This window comes from Panicum hallii, chromosome 1, assembly GCF_002211085.1.
Source record: "Panicum hallii strain FIL2 chromosome 1, PHallii_v3.1, whole genome shotgun sequence".
Lineage (NCBI taxonomy): Eukaryota > Viridiplantae > Streptophyta > Magnoliopsida > Poales > Poaceae > Panicum > Panicum hallii.
The window spans coordinates 12,347,787-12,364,228 of record NC_038042.1 but is presented as its reverse complement, the minus strand read 5'-3'; the positions used below and the strand labels follow the sequence as shown (position 1 = coordinate 12,364,228).

The following is a 16,442-nucleotide window of genomic DNA, read 5'->3' as shown; positions in this document are numbered from 1 at the left end:
GAATGATGTGACATAGGTAGTGAGTAGTCTACCTGAACCTAGAGCCACTTGTTGTAGAATATGTGGCATGTGTATATATGGCTTGACCCGTAGTAGTTGAACCACCCTGATGTACGATGTTAAAGACAACCAGTATCTACGTTGTAATCTAAGCCTTGTGTTCTGCCATCTTGTTCAATATCTTTGCATCTGAAATGAGTTGGTTGAATGGAACATGTGAACTACATATCTGTTAGTAGTGGTATATCTTCTAAAAATGGGAGTAAGAACATGTGGTTAATAACGGACATCTCCTTTGTTTCAGATGGTTGGAGCTACACGTGGAACCCCGGAAGGTTTCCGGCCCGACCAAGCCAGCGGTTCCCAGCAAGTGCCACCAGCCCCGCCAAACCTAGCCGAAGTCATGGCACGACAGACGGAACTTCTGAATCAGTTAGTACAGGCTCAGATGGGCCAATTTCATAACCAGCCCCGAGGTCGTGATGAACACCCATCGGCTAATTACCAAGATTTTCTCAGCACCCAGCCTCCATTGTTCCATAAGGTAGACGAGCCCCTCGATGCTGACGCCTGGCTCCTCACTATAGAGTCTAAGTTTGCATTGTTGTCTGCACCATGCTCAGATGAGAACAAGGTCCTCTTCGCAGCTCAACAACTCCGTGGCACCGCCCACATATGGTGGGACCATTACCATGCCATGCAGCCGGCTGATCATGTTGTTACCTGGGATGAATTTCGGACCGCTTTTAGAGCGCACCACATTCCAGAGGGACTTATTGAGTGAAAGCTCAATGAATTTATGAATTTGACTCAGGGAACCTGCACTGTCATGCAATATGCACAAGTATTTAATCACCTATGCCAATACGCGGGTTATCATGCGGATACAGACGCCCGCGAACGAGATCGTTTTCGCCGAGGCCTGAACACAAAGCTCAAGGAACGGCTAAATCTGGTAAAGGCCGATACTTTCAATGAATTGGTCAATATGGCCATTACCCAAGAGGATTGCATCTCAGCCCACAGGGTCGAAAAGAAATGGAAGACACCCACGGGACCTTCAACGGCGCAACCGCCAAGGTATCGGTTGGTCCAGAACACTGCTACCCGAGCCCCGCCCCATAACAATCAACCAGGCAGATGGGTAGCCAGGCCACCCCAGCAGGCTCGATTCAATCGACCACCAACACCACAACCCCAGCAGCAACAGCAGCAAGGGCCACGGCCGAGCTTTCCGCCATCCAACCAGGGAAACAACAACTATTGTTGTTTCAACTGCAGCAGCCCGTCCCATTTCATTAAGGATTGCCCCCAACCTAGAAGATCTTTCCAAGGGCAGACATCCAACCCGAACAGCAAGGGCAAGGGCAAGAAGCAGATGATACAAGTCCGCCAGGGGAGGGTGAACTTCACGACTCTATCCGAACTCCCTGAGGGTGTGCCAATAATGATGGGTACTTTCTCTATAAACCATCAACCCGTGATTATACTTTTTGATTCTGGTGCAACCCATAGTTTTATCAGTTTAAAATGTAGAACAAAAGTAGGTTTGGATTTCTACCCTTCTAATGGAGCCTATATGACAGCAACTCCTGGTGGTAAAATTTTGTCAAATCAAATCTATAGAAATGTGCCAATTCGGCTGGGTAGTAATTTGATCAAAACAGATTTACTGTTATTGGACCTAGAGGGAATGGATGTTCTCCTAGGCATGGATTGGATGAATAGGCACCAAGTGTCATTAGATATCTTTTCCCGAACTGTGGAGATAGATTCACCTGATCATGAAGCTACTATTCTTTATCTTCCACAACGGGAGTGCAATAACTCTTGTGCCTATGCTGTAGAAGGGATCAAGTTAAAGGACATCCCTATTGTTTGCGAATACCCAGACATTTTTCTAGATGATTTGCCTGGAATGCCCCCGGACAGAGATATTGAGTTTGTTATAGAACTACAACCCGGCACAGCCCCCATCTCTAAGAGGCCCTATCGTATGCCACCCAATGAACTGGCCAAGTTAAAAATCCAACTCCAAGACCTCCTTGACAAAGGTTTCATTCATTCGAGTGCTTCACCATGGGGTTGTCCAGCCCTATTCATAAAAAAGAAAGACAATAGCTTAAGACTATGTGTAGATTATTGTCCTCTCAATGCGGTAACCATCAACAACAAGTATCCTCTGCCCCGTATTGACATTCTGTTCGATCAGTTAACCGGAGCTAAAGTATTCTCTAAGATTGACCTTCGCTCCGGATATCATCAGATCAAAATCAGATTGAGTGACATTCCAAAGATGGCATTCTCTACCAGATATGGACTCTACGAATATCTGGTTATATCATTTGGTCTTACAAATGCTCCAGCATATTTCATGTATCTCATGATCTTCATGCAAGAACTCGATAAATTCGTAGTGGTCTTCATCTATGACATCCTAATCTACTCTAAAAATCTGGAAGATCATGCGAAACATCTTCATGCTGTTCTTCAAAGATTGAGAGACCACCATCTGTATGCCAAATTCTCTAAATGTGAATTTTGGCTGGATACCGTTAAATTTCTAGGTCACACTATTTTAGTGACGGTATATCCATTGATCCCAGTAAAGTTCAAGAAGTATTGGACTGGAAACCTCCAACATCAGTCCATCAAATCCGTAGTTTTCTTGGTCTAGCTGGCTATTATCGCCGTTTCATTCCTGACTTCTCAAGAATAGCCAAGCCTATGACTGAACTCCTAAAGAAAGGAGTTAAATTCTCCTGGGATCATAAATACGAAGATGCATTTCACACCCTCAGAGCACATCTCAGAACTACCCCAATTCTGGCTCAACCGGATGTCTCCAAACCTTTCGACATCTATTGTGATGCTTCAGGAATTGGACTTGGTTGTGTGCTTATGCAAGACAACCGAGTGATTGCTTATGCATCGCGAGCACTCAGGACTCATGAATAGAACTATCCTACTCATGATCTTGAACTCGCAACTATCATCCATGCACTTAAGATCTAGAGACATCATCTGATGGGTACAAAGTGTCACATCTATACTGACCACAAGAGCCTCAAGTATATCTTCACGCAAGCAGATCTAAATATGAGGCAAAGACGCTGGCTAGAGCTTATCAAAGACTATGATCTGGAAGTACACTATCATCCAGGCAAGGCCAATGTCGTTGCGAATGCACTTAATTGCAAGGCACAGTGCTCTTGCTTATCAGTAGAGGCTTTCAATGAGACGCTTTGTTGGGAGATGTGAAAGCTCAATCTTGAGATCATTCCTCAAGGCAGCCTGAATCATCTCTCAATTGAAGCTACACTTTGGGATAACATTGTTCTGGCACAACAGCATGACAAAGGGGTCAAAATCATTAAGCAGAAGTTAGCACAAGGAGAAGGAAAGTACAAGTGCTATCGAATAGATCACGAAGGGGTTCTATGGTTCAATGAACGTGTCGTTGTACCTAAGGACCATAAGCTTCGTAAGCAGATATTGGATGATGCCCACTTATCCAAATTCTCTATGCACCCTGGCAGTACCAAGATGTACCAGGATTTAAAACAGAATTTTTGGTGGACTCGTATGAAGCGAGAAATTGCAAAGTATGTCTCACAGTGTGATATTTGTCAAAGAGTTAAGGCCAGTCATTTAAGGACTGCTGGTATTCTTCAACCTCTACTCATTCCCTCTTGGAAGTGGGAGGATATCAGCATGGACTTTATCGTTGGCTTACCCAACACCTCCCAAAGGCAGGACTCTATTTGGGTAATCGTGGATCGATTAACCAAGACCGCCCATTTCCTTCCTGTGCATACTACCTACAATGCCAAAAAGTATGCCGAGATCTATCTGGATCAAATCGTTCATCTTCATGGAGTGCCTAAGACAATCATTTCTGATCATGGAGCACAATTCATTGCTCGGTTCTGGGAGCAACTTCAACATGCTCTTGGAACTAAGTTAATCCGAAGCTCCGCATATCATCCTCAGACAGATGGACAAACTGAAAGGGTCAATCAGATTTTGGAAGATATGCTTAGAACCTGTGTACTTCAGTATGATAAGAATTGGGACAAATGTTTGTCATTGGCAGAATTCTCTTATAACAATAGTTATCAAACAAGTCTCAAGATGGCTTCGTTCGAAGCATTGTACGGTCGCCGATGTCGAACTTCTTTGAGTTGGTCACAAACCGGCAAGCGTAAGATCTTTGGACCCAACCTTGTTACTGAAGCAGAGGAAAAGGTGAAGACTATTCAAAATAATCTAAAGGCAGCCCAATCTCGATAGAAAAGCTACGCTGACGTACGAAGAAGACCATTACAGTTTCAAGTCGAAAACTTCGTATATCTTCAAGTATCTCCTACTCGAGGTATTCAATGGTTCGGCGTAAAAGGAAAACTTGCCCCTCAGTATATTGGACCCTTTGAGATTATCGAAATTTGTGGACCTGTAGATTATCGTCTTCAACTTCCTCCTCAACTAGCGGCCATTCATGATATCTTCCATGTATCTCAACTTAGGAAATGTGTCAAAGTTCCTACCAAGATCATCGATCCCCAAGCCATCGAAATCGAATCTGATCTAACCTATATAGAACATCCAATCAGAGCACTAGACACTAAAGAGAGAAGCACTAGAAGAGAAACTATCAAGATGTTCAAAATTCAATGGGACCATCACACTGAAGAAGAAGCGACTTGGGAAACCGAATCCTATCTTCAACGAAATTTCCCAGATTTCCTTCAAGCCAACTCCAAAATTTGATCGTCCAATTCCATTCTATTCCAGAATCTCGGGATGAGATTCTTTTTAGGGGAGAAGGCTGTAACATTCAGGTACTTAGGAATAAAACACACTAAATTCTAGTATAATGAGTGTGTGTTTGACCTTGGTTTGTGTGTTAAAAATTTAAATACAAAGGGAAAAGGATATTTATGTAATTCTGAAAAATTAGGTCCTTTAGTGTTAAATGGGTGAGAATGGCAGGTAAAAATCAAAACATATGAAGGTTGTTTTGCAAAAGTCAAAAATTTGCTTTTAAATCGCAAATATAGGTGAAACTACCCATAGGATGCAAGTGTAGTGTAGATTTTTAAATGGGATTTACTTAAAGTTTAAAGTTTTGCCAAGTTTTATGTTAGTTTTAAATCCTTAGCTCTTTTGCAACTGAACCTTAAAGCAAAGTTGTATATCTTGTTGAACTCTACACTTTTGCTTTTGGGCACATTTTCATTTGATCTATGGTTTAAAAGTTATCTAGGCTTTACAGTAGAGTCCCTACACTTTTAGGAAATTTCAAACAGGTCCCCTTCGTCTACCTCCAGCCCTCAGCTCCTATGTTTCTTTGCGCCCGACCCCCGCCGCCCTCGCCGGCCATGTGCCGCGCACTGGCCGCCCCCGTGCCGCTCTGAGCCGTGCCACGTGCCCTCCTGCGCCTTGCCCGCCGCCTTTCCGGCCTCGCGCTGGCCTTTCCCTGCCTCTCCACATCGCGTCACCGCCGCCCGAGCCTCCACGCGTGCCGCAGGCGTTGCTAGCTCCTGTTCGCGCGTGCAGCGCCTCTCTCGGCCTTAAAACATGCTCAGCAGCTGCTCCACGATCTTCTTTACTCACTCAAACACTTCTCTTCCCCAGCATTCCTTTTCCCCGAGCACAGCTCCTCGCCGGAATGCCGCCGCAGCCTCTGGCCACCATCATCAGCCGCCCACGCCGCTTCCCATCCCAGATCCAGTGCTCCTAGAGCACCGCCACGACTCCCTGCAGCTCACTGACCCATCCAATTTCACTTTCCCGCACCCGAGCGTCGTCCCCTGCAGCGCCGGCGAACTCAAGTTCCGCCGCCGCTCGGCCTCGCCGTCGACCCGATGCTACACCACCCCTCAGCCTCAGCCAAGGGCACCATCAGCACCACATCATCCCGTAGAAGCTTCCTAGCTGCTTCTTCACCACCCTCCGGCACCCTAGCCACCGGAACGCTGCCAACACCCCTCGGAGCTCTGCCGCCCGCTCGGCTTCGCCGTAGATATGCCGCCACAGCCCCTCTCTGCCTCAACCCCGGCCACCCCCGTGACCGCCATGAGCTCCTGAGTCTTTTCCCCCCACTTTCCCCTCGCCACAGGTGGGCCCCCTCACCGGATTTGATCGCCGTCGATCTGCCCTCTTTGTAGAACCCGACCAAGGATCTATTTGTAACGATTCAAATCTTTCCAGGGGCCTATCTGTAGGAAATCAGTACCCCCTCTCTAATTCAAATCAGCCAAATTGTAAAATCCATAGAAATTTGTACAAAAATCCAAAAATATCCAAACAAATTTTTTTGGACTCCTGAAATCTAGTTCTACAACTTTTATTAGTAGAGTTCAATTTGAAACTAAATATTTTTAGAGTTCTTTTAAAGTTTAGCAAAAGGGTATCTTGGGTGTAACTTTTGCATATTAACATTGTTACATGTGAATTTTGGTGAGTAGATTATTTAAGGTATAAGTGATCTTGTGTGAAAAATTCACCTATAATGCTACACTCTAACTTAACTTAATTTAAACTTATGCAAATCAAGTTTGAAAGAGTTTAAATTTAATTAAGCATGTTGTTAAGGTTTTTATACATAGATCTTTTTACCATGTGATGATCTATAATAGAGTAGTCCATAGTGAACATTTTAGGAATTTACAACACTGTTTTACTTAAGGTTTGTATTAAAACTTGAAATTTGAACTTAATTCAAACACTATAGCTTCTATTTTCAGAAAATTATGAAAACTTCATAGTAAGCTTATCCACTAATAACAAGCTTATCCACAAAAATTCAAGGCCATAGCCTTTATAAATTTCAAATTAAAAATCAAACTTGTTAACCCAATTAAATTAGTTCAACTAATTAGGATAATTAAATTAGGATATCAATAATAAATTTATATTTAAACCTCTTGCTTTATGAATTTATGTGTATTAATCTGTTGGATTGCAACTTTATCGTGAAATAAAACTCTTAACTCGAGAACCATCTAAATCAAATCATTGCATATCATGTAGAGTCAACGACACTCGACGACGGAGACTACGAGCTAGTCCCGGAAACTAAGCAAGAGATTTCTGAAGATCCTGCAAACGTCGTCGAGACTCTAACTGAAGCTCCGAACCAAAGTTCGGAAATTTTTGACACCCCTGCCCCCAGCCCCACTCAAGAAGGTAAGCCCCGGTGCATAACCCAGTATTTCAAATTACTACATTTCTACAGTTCTATACTTATATTATGTATCTTGCATTACGTCTAGGAGTTGAATTGGAACCCTAGATACATGAATCCTAGGAACCTATGTATTGTGCCAGAGTCCATATCAAGTAGATGCTCTGCTAATAGGACCGGCAGAAGTCGGGTGATTTCCTGTCACTCGCGTGATATAGGAGTTGAATGTTTACTATTCTGCAATCACTATAAGGACGATGGACGGGGTCATGTGCAGTATCATGACTTGGAGGTTTACCCCGTCTGTGTTGATAAAAGTTGATAAGGTTGCAGTGTGTGGTAGTGGTGGCTAAGCGTTTGAAACTACTAGACACATACCGCGAAATATGGTAAAGCGGTAAGCATAGTAACCAATCGGCCCGCGGAGTGGACATACCTCCCACCACTCGTAATTTAGTTTTTCTCACGCACCAACGTGCGGGAGTACGTTCCACGCAGCGGACAGGAGTACGGTCATGTAGTCGCGCTACAGACGTATGTCCTGCACAATTGGTGTGCGTATGGTCCTACAGTCGCTTGTGGTGGCCCTGTTCCACGAGTCGGAATGAAAGGCAAACGGTTTCTTTGGAACAATCGTTGGATGTTCCAAGCGTGTGAGTTAGGTTTACCCTTGCAAGGTTTGGAAATTCGATTCAGAATCATCCGTTTCTCGCGGAGATTGAGACTGGTCATTCCTTCTGCCACATAGAGGAAGAACGGTAACCATTGTTGAAATAATTTTGATGGATGCTAATCTCTATGTTGCTTGTCTACCATAGGTGCTTACCTAGAATGGTTAATAAAACTAGAATTTGAAAGCTAAAACATGAAAGTAGATCATACTCTTTGTTGCTTTTCAGCAAAAAGAAAACCAAAGCCTCATAATCCTCATGATCTAGTTAAGGGCTAAGTAAACCCGACCTCGGTTAAGTCTTGCTGAGTATTATCATACTCAGTCTTGCTAGTCTATTTTTCAGGTATGACCTTTGAGAACCCCACGGATAGTTCCGCATGGCCAACCTCTATTCCGTTTGGCTGGTCCGTGGAGTGGGATCCGTCCCTGGCTGGCCGTGACCCTACTGAATGACGCCGTGCTTCGGGCTGAGTGTGGTGTCAACCTCCGCGACGTGTGTAGTCGCGCGTTAATTTTTCTTCCGCTGTGAACCTGGACAAGCTGTTTAGCTTGTCGTTTTAAACAATGTTTGTATAAGTTTACTTTAAGTTTGAACATTTTGTAATAATGTTTAATATTCTGTGGATTAAAAGTTGGTGAGTTGTGGTGCAATTGTAAACTCGCCTTCGTGCGAGGTAAACCTGCTTCGATCCTGTTGAACCGTGGTTGTATTGGGCGGAGATCCGATAGACCAATGAGTTATTCTGTTTGAAGTGCGTTGAGTTAATATCTGCTGTAGAGAAATGACTAGCGCACTTGAGCCGGAATAATTCATACGGTTCTGCCACAGGCATGATATGAAGATTCGAAGTTGGCAACTTTGAATTTGAGGAACTCGGTACGGTAGTTCTCCCTCATGCCGAAAGTGACTGGAAGGACCACCATGCCAAGTGAATGCACTGCATTGCCTGGGACAATGCCGTAGAAGGGAGACTTGCTTGGGACGAGCATGTCCGTTAAGTCTAAGCCCATCTTTCTCAACGTGCTGGCGAAGATGAGGTTGAGACCGCTTCTGCCATCGATGAGTACTCTGGTGAGCTTGACCTCTGCCACCACCAGGTCCAGGACCAGGGGGAATTTGCCGGGCTTCGAGAAGCTTGTCCATTGATCGTCTCATGAGAACGAGATGGGGATTCTTCGACCATCGGAGTGGTCATGGTACTGCCGGCTCGACGGACATGATTTCTCATAGTAGTAGTTTCTGTTCCCTCCTGGAACTGAACTCTTCATCACCTCCGAAGATGACGTTGATGGTTTTCGAGGCATCTTGGAACTTCGCGCTGTGCGATTTGTCCCCTTGGTCGTCCTCTTCGGGCTCTTTACCCATTGACTTGTTCTTCTTTGCATTGCTGGGATTACTGAATGTCCTCCGGAGGTTGTAGCAATCGATTGCCCCATGATTGGCACCTGGATGCCATGGGCACTTCTTCTGCAAGAGCTTTTCGAATTGCTCCTGCGTCGTTGTCTTCCTGCCTCGCGGAGGACGATCTACAGCCACGACGAGGTCGTTTGGCTTGCACTTTCGGGATGAACCCAAGTAGTCCCGCTGGCTCTTCTCGGTACGGTTGTCATTTGTGCGCTTCGGGTTGTTGTCGTTGCGCCTCGGGAACCGTTCACGCATCTTCTCCTCTTGTTCGGACCAATCGTGCATCATGTCACGAAGTCCTACTTTTGGGTCTGTTTCGCCTAAAGTCTCTATAGATGCCTGGGTCGGTGAGGCCATTGTAGAAGCAGTCGATGATGTCCTCTTCCGAGATGTTCGCAATGGTGGCTTGTACATCGAAGAAATGGCACGTGTATGATCGTAGGAGCTCGTTGCGTTCCTGTTTATACTGAGCGAGGTCGTGACGAGTACCTGCGCGGGCGATCACCCCCTGGAAGTTGTCGATGAAGACTTTCTTGAGCCCCTCCCAGGAGTTGATCGAGTTGTTGCTGAGGCTCTCCAGACATGTGAGCGGTGCAGGGTCCAAAGCCATCGGGAAGTAAACGACCTTGGTGGTGTTGGAGCCTCCTACAACTTCTATGGCGGTAGAGTAGCATCGTAGCCATTGCTGACGAGCTTGTTTGCCATCGTACTTGGTGATCCCAATTGGCTTGAAGCCCTCAGGGTACTTGTAACTGTAGAACTGTGCTGTGAACGTTGGAAAATGATCACTACATTCGGTACCCTCTGGATCAGCTACTTCACGCTCTCTGCGTCTGGAATCAATTATGGATCGTGCATCGCGTCCTTCATTGATTTTCTGGCGCAGGTCTTCAATGGGTGAGTCTTGAGGATTCCGGTGGTTGGGATGATTAGGTTGACGCAGGTTGCCTCCTAGAGGTGGCTGCTGCCTCCCGCCAGTGGCCCGACTTCCACGAGCGTTGTCGTTGTTATTGCTTCGTTGATGTCGAAGACGGCCGCCTACCGTTCGACTGTTAGGCTGGTTGCAGCTTTCGCCCATGTGTTCTTCTCCAATGGCTGACGTTGGGTTTTGTTGATCGAGCTGGATCCATGCTCTCTGCGCGTAGCGAAGTGCTTGGCGCAGGTTTGGATCGTTGCTGCGTTCGAGAATTGCGGTTACCCTAGCGATGTTAGCCACGGGGGTTCTGAAGCCCCGCTCACTCACGATGCATAGATCGTATGCGCTTGTTAATCCTCCTTCGCCGGACTGCGCAGGCTCTGTTCCTAGCCCTTCGTGCCTCACGCTCGGTGTCGTTTTCGTCACCGGCGTTGGCTGTGGCCTCGTCCTCGGATATCATGTCAAGTGTTTCGTTGGCTGAGATGCCATCATCCTCCCCCTCTTCTGCCATCAACACTTGGCGTGATATGAGTTCGTCGGAGCTCGCTTCGACTAGCTCGGTTGATTCTTCTGCCATGGTAGCTAATGGCTTGCCCTCCTGAAAAGGCAAGGGTTCGAGGTGTGCCACGAGTCGGTCTTCATCTTCGAGTAGATCGGAGAGTTTCATGCCTCTCCAATGCATGAAACGGCCTTCCGGGGTGGAGGTGATCATCGGACCATCGTCACCAAGGCAACCCGCAGCCCCCCGACGTGCAGTGACTTTAGGTTTTCCTATTTGGAGTAAAAAGTCCAAGTCCTTTTCCAATGCAGAGAGGGACTCGGAATTGTTGGCCTCCTGAGGTTCAGTGGCCGAATTGCGTGGACCGAGTCGTGATCTGCTACGCAAGTCCTCAGATTGGAGCAAGTCCGATCTGAGCGTGGTTGTTGCAGCACGAGGTGGAGTCGCGTTGAAAACGGACTCCTCCTCGATCTTCCTGGCGGAGCCATGGGTCAATAAGTCATCGAGATTGTCGACAAACTCGTTGAGCTCGCTGTGGAAACTCGCTGCGAGAGTTTTCGGCTTCATGACGTCGATGGTGAGTCAACGGAAATCGCCCGCGCCGTCTACGACGCAGACCCAAGAGCCGAAAACGAATGTCGTGCCCTCGGGGAGCACGGCACTGGTGAACTTGAATGATGCCATCGAGTTCGCCGGTGGATCTCGATGCGCACCCCTACCTGGCGCGCCAGCTGTCGGTGTTTTACCGCCTGCCCACCGAGGGGTATACCCGAGGTGGTGAGTTTTAGGTATTGGTATCGCCGAGATCAGGAACTCGAAGGTGCAAGCAACACAAGGTTTAGACAGGTACAGGCCGTGATGTGCATAATACCCTATGTCCTGTTTGGTGGTTTGTATTGCCTTGGGTGTTCATGTGTTTTGAGGGGGTCCCTGTCCGCCCTTATAAATCCGGAAGGACAGGGTTATATGAATCCTAGTCCGACACTAGCTTAGGAACCTTACCCGAATACAACTCGAATAGCTTCCTTCTATATCGACTAGTTCCACTTCGCATGAGAGTAGAGTACAACACAGATAAGGTATAGGACATGTTCTATTCCCTATTCCTGTATGAACTATGTTATATACACAGTCCCGTAGTCCCGGGTTTGACACCCACCATTACTTTCACCATTGTTATATCATATATTTTTTAGTTTCCTTCTTTATGCATGAACTTGTTGTAACTTGACTTGTTATGGTCGAATAGTTACAACCGTATGACATATATGGATGTTGCTTTTACTCCATATATGTGGAGAAATATTCGTGGCCGACAATGTTTACATCAACCCATGTTTGCATCAACCCATCCCCGTTCATGACATATTTTTTATTCATATTCGTAACCGAGATAATTCACATTTATATCTATATCCAAAAGCTATTCGTATCCAACTCTGTATTTGAAGAAAAATGTCAAAACAAGTATAGGATCTATACTATACGTCTTTATCCGATCTACTTACACCTCTACTTATAAGTCCCTAAAACATATTCTTTATTTGGCCTTCATTTTAAAGCACACCTCAAAAGTTTTCACTCTCCTTATTAGTAGAATTTGAGGTGATCAATAGCCAACATTATCTTTTTAACATGTCAACTGAAAATACATATTTCATAAGTTTGTTTATATCAAAAATAAATTATCATTTTCATAAGATAGTATGCTTTTTAGGATTTAAACATATTCCTTCCTTTTTGTTGTAGTTACTTCAAATTTGAATTGCATGCATGATATGGTAAATAAGATCTTTAACTTACAAAAGAGATTATATATATATGTATTTATGTGAACCCTGTGACGTCTATCCTCATACTATGTGCCTCTTCTCCGAGCAACGGGTTGCTGCTGCATGGCCTCCTCGGACCGCGCCCATGGTCTCCATCACCATCACGGCTTGTCCACGGTTACTTTTGTTGTTGTCTCTACACCGCTGCCGACTTCATCCACAACAATGTTATTGCGCGCATACGGACTTGGTCTTCATCAAGTTATCCGAGTACTTCGCTAACATCTTCGAGGACCACTGCCACGACAACCGCAGCCAGTTGCGCTACCAAGCACGGGTACCCTAACTCCTTGCTCCGTCCAACACAACCTCGTCGCCTGCGTCACCGTCACTTTCCCACTTACTTCGTCTACTCCAACAAATGAAGGCTGCATCCCGGCACCTTCTACTCCCACCGTTTAATGTTTGCAACCATTCTGAAGGCCTCCTCTGCTGGTCCCTCGTACACTAGTGCATGTCCCTCTCTCTCTCTCTCGTAAGTGCGGTATTAGCAACATCAGTACCTGCCTTCATCCCCAATGTGTTCGCCCAGGTCTGATAACCCCGGAGCACGCTTCGTCTATGGCAGCTTGACTGCATTGACTTCGGCATTGACCTTCTACCTCGATGATCGCCTTGATTGCATCGTCGTCTGTCTCCGGCTCGACTTGAAAACGGATACCCGGAAATTAGCCAGCAGCAACCGTAACTTGGACAGCAAAAAGTGAAAAGAAAAGGGCAACACAAAGCAGAAAATAGCCTCAGCAGGCTCAAGAATTATTTCGACGAGATCAAGCCTAGAGCACAGCTTTGCAAGTGATGCTATTCAATCACTTTGTCCATCTGATAGTTGAGTTTTACTGAGCAAAAAGAGTAACTTCGAAATGGAACAGTGATCTGAGAATTGAGATTACACAGAACATTTCACTTTGAAATGGAACAGTGATTTGAGAGCACACAGTCAAAAATAAACATTGGAAAGAAATGTACAAGGAACTTAATTCAGACAACTGTACAAGAACTGAATATCAGAAAACAGACAGACAGTTTTGGCTGATCTAGGCAGCTACAGGTTCTGTATTATTTAGGTGATGATCGTACACTAACCAACATGGTTGTATCTTATCATGTTTATCCACTCTATACAATAACAGCTCAGCTGCTTCTGCTACCACTGGTTTGGAAATGCTTCCCTGTAGCTCATATCTTCAATATGAGAAGCCTCTCTTATTGTCGCATCCGTGGCTCGAGTGTTCAGAAGCCTCTCTGCAATTCTATCCTTGGTGGTAATTTTCTTCTTCAGCATTGATGCCAGCGTTGGTGCCTTTGTTTTACCTCGGCGGCCTCGACCCCGTGCTTCTGGAGGCTGCTCATAGGCTGCTGCAGAGTGGGAAGTTGAAGCGATAGCTGCCTCCCGCAGAACGTCTTCATTGTGCTGACGGATTCTTTGACGTTGTGCTCTTTCCAGTGCCTTATGGTCCATATCTCTTTTCCGGACATTTTTAATTGCCTGTCTCACCAACTGCTCTACAGTAATTTTACCAAGATCATGAGTTCCAACAGTACTGCCATAGTCATCATTACTTAAATCTGTCATTCTTGAAGAAGAGGCCTCCTCCACATAATCACCATCACTGTTTCCGTTCAGCTCATTTGAATTTCCTGTTGTGTCACAGTGCTCAACAGGATCTACTTCGGCACCAGAACTACCACCGTGCTGCTCAATTGGATTTCCTTCAGCATCACGTGGGACAATCGACCCATGAAAAGGACATACCTTAAGATCCCTTCTCTGGCAAAGTCCTCCTTTCTTTAGAGGGGCATGACATGGTAGGATCTCAACTGGAGCTTCTCTATAAACTGAGCTATGAACATTCAACTCTGCAATCTTTGCTGCAGGTATAACAGCATCATTATCCACCCTTCCCCAATGACTGTCGAGCTCAAGCCCCCTCTGGTTTACATGTGCATCCCCGCTGGAGCCCCAACGGTCCAAGACAGAGCTCCATGGCACCACAGGGGCTTCAGCAAAGAGCTTTGATTTCTCTGGGTCGAGATTTCTAGTTCCATTAGCGGCAACTGGTGACTTGCCAATATCAGATTTCTCTCCACCCACCACCCTCTTTCCCTTTCCGGTGTCCCTGCTGGTGCTTGCAGCATCTACACTGCTCTGGACTCTGGCAGGACTAGGGGCCTCTATGTTTCCCTCCACCCAAAACTCATCATCCTCTTCCTCTTGGTCACCCTTGCGCCTACTGACATTATCAAGGTTAAGGCCAAGCTCAGTGCACCGATCTCTCACTGCTCGTATCTCATTCTTAATATCAATGAACTCCTTCAATGCAGAATCTCTGAACCTGTTATCTGGAAGATCGACCCTTATAAGCACAGATATCCATTCCTTAACAGTGACCAGATGCTTCGACACAAGCAGTCGGTAAGCTTCCCTCAGTGCATCAAAAACTGCCTCATTCTCCTGAGTCTCCAGCACCCACTCTCCGGCCATCAATGAAGCCATCCTAATACTGCGCATCGACAGGGATGCAATCTCCTCCTCTGCATCATCATCATTCCCATAGCCCTCAAATTTTTCATAATCAGCACGGATGATCTCCAACCCGTTGCGAATCTCATCCATCGTCGACCGGATTTCATCTTTGATTGACGCGAGGTTTCCGCGCAGTTGCTCAACCTTGGCGGCCAGGATCTCCTGCGTGCGCGCCTCGCGGGCCGCTCGAGCCTCCACGGTGGCCCGTAGGACAGGGAACTGGACGCGGGCGGACACCTTGAGGTACTCGACGGCCAGGCGGAGCTGGCGGTAGTGCGCGCCGAAGAGGTGGTGCCAGCGCTCGAGCGCCTGGACGGCGGCCTTCCGGAGCAGCGCCGCCGAGGCGGTCGGTGGCGGGAGCGGGTGCGCCCGGCGGAACCCGACCGCGAGCGGGAGGAAGCCATCGAGCGCGTCGGCGAGGAGGGAGCGGAACAGCTTGGAGCGCATGAAGAGCTCGTCGGCGATGCTGAAGGCAAGGAGCCGCACCTGCGCGGGATGAGGGGGGGGGGGGGGTCAGCGCCTTAGGGCTGGGGAGGAATTGGGGGCAGATTGGTGCGGTGGGGGAGAGAGTCAGGGAGATGGGGAGAAGGCTTACGCACGTGGGAGTGGGGCTTCGACATGAGGGAGAGCAGGAGGCGGAACGCATCGCGGATGGCACCGTCGGATGCGCGGGCCGAGGACTTGATGGCGCGGAGGAGGGCGGGGTCGACGGCGGGCGCGGTGGTGGAGGTGGCGCGCTCGATGAGCGACGCCATGGAGGAATCCGCCGCCGCCGCGAAGGAAGAGGAGGGGTTCGAGCCCAGCTCTGGTTCGGCGGACGCCGCCGCCGACGCCGTGTGGCGGCCGGCGAAGGAGGAGGAGACCGTCGGGCGCGGCATGGCGGCGATTCGCGGGGACCGGAGGAAAGGAGACCCGTTCGTGCGACGGTGGGTGCGACTTGTGGGCGGTGGTGAAGCCGTGATGTTGGACCGGATTTCCGCTCTGGACTGTAGGCCCCAGCCGAACCCCTTCTGCTTGTCGGTTCATTTGAGGCTATCAACTCTTCCAACTCCATCGCTTAGAATTTGTTTTTTTTTTCGGAGGAACTTCAACTTTGTACTTACATCTTAGTTTTTATCTGCTTTCTATGTGTTCTTTTTAATTTTATATGTTGGTTCCTTTTTCGGGACTTCATACTATTTCTATTCCTTTGCTGGTAACTTATATGAAGAAAGATCATGCTTATAACTTGAACTATTATATGTCAAATATAACATTAAATTTGTATATATATATTTATGGGCTTATTCGAATATGACGTATCCCTACACTAACCTTGGCAATATATTAGTCATATTGTTTTTCCACCATAGTAGCTCTGCTTGAATATTAAGGGGTTACATGTTTTATGTTTTTCTTTGG

General features: G+C 46.8%; 1 protein-coding gene across 2 annotated transcripts; it reads right to left on the bottom strand.

Moving 5' to 3' along the window:
• Positions 1-13,439: 13,439 nt before the first annotated feature.
• LOC112874810 (UV-stimulated scaffold protein A homolog) lies at positions 13,440-16,024 on the bottom strand. 2 transcript variants are annotated; one of them, XM_025938359.1, is made up of 2 exons: positions 15,641-16,024; positions 13,440-15,527 (listed from the first exon to the last, which is right to left on the bottom strand). In XM_025938359.1, the coding sequence occupies exons 1-2, from the start codon at positions 15,917-15,919 to the stop codon at positions 13,662-13,664; spliced, it is 2,145 nt and encodes a 714-aa protein (XP_025794144.1). In that variant the 5' UTR covers positions 15,920-16,024; the 3' UTR covers positions 13,440-13,661. The 2 variants fall into 2 exon arrangements, with proteins under 2 accessions (XP_025794144.1, XP_025794153.1); XM_025938368.1 differs by having other exon boundaries at positions 15,637-15,826.
• Positions 16,025-16,442: the final 418 nt, after the last annotated feature.